We start from the raw sequence: 4,112 nt of genomic DNA, 5'->3' as shown, positions 1-4,112 counted from the left end.
TGGGAATTTCCCATGCGGTAGCATTATGGCTCCTCCTTGCAGGAGCTTGTTTTATGCCAGAGACTGACCTTACCTCGATGTCCATTGTGTGAAATGCAGGTATGTTTTACCAAATCTCTTGTAGCAAATGGTTAACATAAGGCTGAGTTTTATATAAACAGTTTTATATAAAGATATGGTTAATTTGTTTTTTGCATTGTTTTAAAATGGCATCCAGTAAATAAAATGTCAGCATTTTATTTAATTTTTCAGAGCATTTTAATTAATTGCTTTATTTTCTCTGAAAAGTCACTCACTGGTTCTTTCTTTATTGTAAACAAAATCCACTGTGATCACTGTCATTTTCAATAATTTTATTGTGGTTACTGTATTATGGGTAATCCTCAGAGCCATGAGGATCACCGACGAGGAGCTTGTATTATACCAGAGACTGACCTTACCTCCATGCCCGTTCTGTGAAATGCAGGTATGTTTTACCAAATCTCCTGTAGCAGATGGTTAGCATGACACTGAGTTTTATATTAACAGTTTTATATAAAGATATGGTTCATTTATGTTTCTGCATTGTTCTAAAATGCAATGTATATCAACTAAAACATAAAAATGGCATCCAGTAAATAAAATGTCAGCATTTTATTTTTCAGAACATTTTAATTAGTTACTTTATTTTCTCTGAAAAGGAGACTCACTGGTTGTCCTTTTATTGTAAAACAAAATCCACTATACGATCACTGTAATTTTAAATTATTTTATTGTGGTTACGGTATTATGGGTAATCCTCAGAGCCATGAGGATCACTGACGAGGAGCTTGTTTTATGCCAGAGACTGACCTTACCTCCATGCCCGTTCTGTGAAATGCAGATGGAGAATTAAAGAAACAGCTGATGCCAACTTGAGCAGCTCCTTGTCATTCATTGCCACACCGATAGAAGCCACCAAGACTACATAGGCCACACNCTGTTCTCTGTGGAGATTCAGTTCTTCAGGTTCTTGTCTAGTTAAAAGTCTCCTCTGGTTGGATGAGACAGGAAGTGAACTGACTGGTGAAGGTGATGGATATAAATCAGGAGGACAGTTTGGTTGTGTTTCTTTTCTCACTGTGAATCTTCAGAGCAGCAGAAGATTCACCTGCCAGTTTTTTGGAGGAAACAAAGTGAAGGTAGAAGCTCACTACCAACATGAAGGTATGATGTCATCTTATGAATCCAAAGTTGAGTAAAGTGTGTGATTACATTAATGCCTATTGAAATCTAGTGATATCTTTTTAAGACCAGCATATATTATCTATTGGATGATTTGTAATCTGAATCTTTTAACAGCAGCTCCTGGTAACACCAGTACCTCCACCATCCTCATCCTCATCATCCTCGGATCAGTGATCGGCGTTCTGCTGCTGCTGGTTGTTCTTGCTGCTGTTTTCATCAAACTCAGGAAAACCAGAAATAAAGAGGATCACAAAACCACAACAGGTGCTGAGTTTATTTCACTAGAAGCTTCAAGTACAGACAAAACGTTATTTAAAAACACGTCTTTATTAGTGTGAATTAGCTTTCAATGAAAAATTTTAAATCTGATATTGTCGAGTGTGCCAACATGTGATGATCAGCTTTCTATTTAAATCTTCTGTGTTAGAGGAGGAATCCAGACACCAGTGGTTCTCTAAAACATCGTCTTAATCTGCAGTCAGAGATGTTTTCACTTCCAGAGGCAGTATTATGGAAAATCGACTTTTTGGAGTTTTACATTATGTTATAATGTTATTCCTTCATTAAAACATACCTGGTGTGCTGCCTTGATGCTTTCATGCATGTTTAAGAACCATTCAGCTGTGCAAAACGCCTGGTTGGACCTAGCTCCGCCTTCACGTCTCAGCTCCTCCTCAGAGCTGCAGAGACATAATACTGTCCCTCTAAAGGTGTGTTAACCCAGCTATGTGGTGGTTGTGGAAGAGGTGTGGGGGTTTGATCCCTCCGTTGATCTGATGGTGAACGTTCCTGTTGGCTGAAGGTTCTTCTTGATGTTCTGCAGGAACAAAAAGTCTAAAACGGTCTGAATGGATGAACCATCAGTCACTCAGAAAGGCTGCAGCATCCAGACTTCCTTTTAAATAAGCTGCTTTATTTGGATGAAGACGCAAAGTTATTCTAAAACTTCAAGATTATCATAGTGGGCAAAACCTTTTTTTTTTTTCTTGATCGTCACGTTTTCATCAGCTGTAAAATCAGGCCTGGATTATAGCAACAGGCTCCTGGGCATGTGTTGTCTTGCAAATATTTTATTACGTCGAAGTAAGTGTCAGGATGGCATAGTCAAAGTCTAACCAAACTGAGATTTGAGCGCAGTTACCTGTGAAGCCTCACACAGCAATAAGCTGAACTTCCTGTTCTTAGCTCTTTCCTCCACACTGAGTTTGCAGGATGTAAAGAAAACAAACAGGTTTGGAGCTCAGGGTGAAATCCCCATTATTATCCAAGTGGAGTCAACTCTATAAGCACTTTCAGCTGAAGGCAGCATACTGACTGCTGTGTGTTTCCAATATGATGAAGGTGGTTCAGTTAGTTATTAGTTGTTCTGGCAAACTGGACATCTTCCATGTGAATTTCTCTGAGTTCAAAGAGCTGCAGATATTTTCAGTTTTATTTCCCTTCTGACATCCAACTCTGAGAAAGACGTTTCTCAGAATGAGGAAGAACCGTTTCCATAGTTACCACAGAGCAGTGAAGCAACAGTGGTTAAAAATAAAACAATGATAATAAATGATTGTTTTCTTTTGATTCAGAAAATCAAGATTCAACCAATGAAAATCATCAATATGTGAGTATCAACACAAACACATTTCCTATGGAGTTTGGAGAAAAAACATCAAATCACTCGATGTACTTTTAATGGGTGGAAAACTGGAACAGTTTTGTTACATAAGAACAGTTGTGACACATCTGCACCATCTTTAGCTCTCAGGAAATCTAAAGTGACAGGAAATGATTGCAAGTTCTTCCTCTTTTCTAAACTTGTCAGAGAACGAAACACTTAGTTTTATATAAATACATGTAGCTGCAATTAATAACTAATAAAAAAATCTTGACGTTTATCAGTGAAATACAGTAGCAGCTGTTTTCTTGAAGAAATAATCTAATAATTAAGTCTATGAAATGTAAGGTTTCTAATTTTAGTTCTTTATGTTGATCAAACTCACCTGTAAACTGAGGCTGAGAGACTTTGACTGGACCGTCTCAGGTTCAAAACCTGCCTGGACCATTTGTTAAAACTCTTCTCTGTCCCTCATTTCTGTTTATTAATTATGAAACAGGAAATCTGTAGAGTTTTATTAACATTTGATTAACCAAAAGTAATAATTTTAAGTTCATATTTTCCTTTTTCCTCACAGACACTTTGTTAAATAACTCGTTTTTCATATCATCATTTTGGTTTCGGTTTGTTTTCCATCCATCCATTTTCTATACACCCTTGTCCCTTATTGCTGCTGCCTCTCCATCTAACGTCCTGGGCGAGAGGCGGGGTCACCATGCACGCGCACACACACACACACACACAGTCACACCTGGCTCTACCAACTGCGCCACTGTGCAGTCCTCAGTTTATTTTTCTCCTTTACATTTAAACTGCGTACCTTCTTGTCCACTGTGGGAATCTTAATCATCTCATGTTTATGGACCAGTGACGTCACATCATGACCCGGTTTGGCTGAAGCTTCAGTTTCAGAGACATTTTCACATTCAGGATTCTCTGACGCACAGAAAGGTTCATGGTTGGTTTAATGGCTGAAAACGGTTCAGTCCTCGTAGAAGACATCTCTAAAAACAATCCCACATCACCAGTCCTCCTCCACTGTGCTCAGCAGTTAGAATTGAGATGTTGGTTGTCATGACGTCTCCAAACATGACACTGTGAACTTTGGTCTCATCTATCCAAGTTGTTCCAAATATTCAGAGGCAGTTTTTCAAACTTGGCTTTTCCTGGAACTTGATTTGATAGAATATCTTCATCTGTTTGTTTCGTTTCCTTTCACAATGTGGTTTGGAAAATCGATCGAACTACATGGACGTTTACTTTGTAGACTCCTTAGCAGAAGACATGTTGTATCTGTGTGTAT

General features: G+C 38.3%; 1 protein-coding gene across 1 annotated transcript in view; it reads left to right on the top strand.

The window, feature by feature from the left end:
- LOC106935870 (uncharacterized) overlaps positions 1-4,112 on the top strand; it is a 33,950-nt gene that overhangs the window by 24,588 nt on the left and 5,250 nt on the right. Inside the window, exons 6-7 of the mRNA XM_015016575.1 lie at positions 1,321-1,470; positions 2,781-2,815. Of these exons, the coding sequence (XP_014872061.1) occupies positions 1,321-1,470; positions 2,781-2,815 (185 nt within the window). The remainder of the gene's footprint in view (positions 1-1,320; positions 1,471-2,780; positions 2,816-4,112) is intronic.

The sequence above is a fragment of the Poecilia latipinna genome, unplaced genomic scaffold (genome assembly GCF_001443285.1).
Source record: "Poecilia latipinna isolate Pla-1442-1.1 unplaced genomic scaffold, P_latipinna-1.0 Scaffold2038, whole genome shotgun sequence".
Lineage (NCBI taxonomy): Eukaryota > Metazoa > Chordata > Actinopteri > Cyprinodontiformes > Poeciliidae > Poecilia > Poecilia latipinna.
This window is presented reverse-complemented; position numbering and strand designations above follow the sequence as displayed.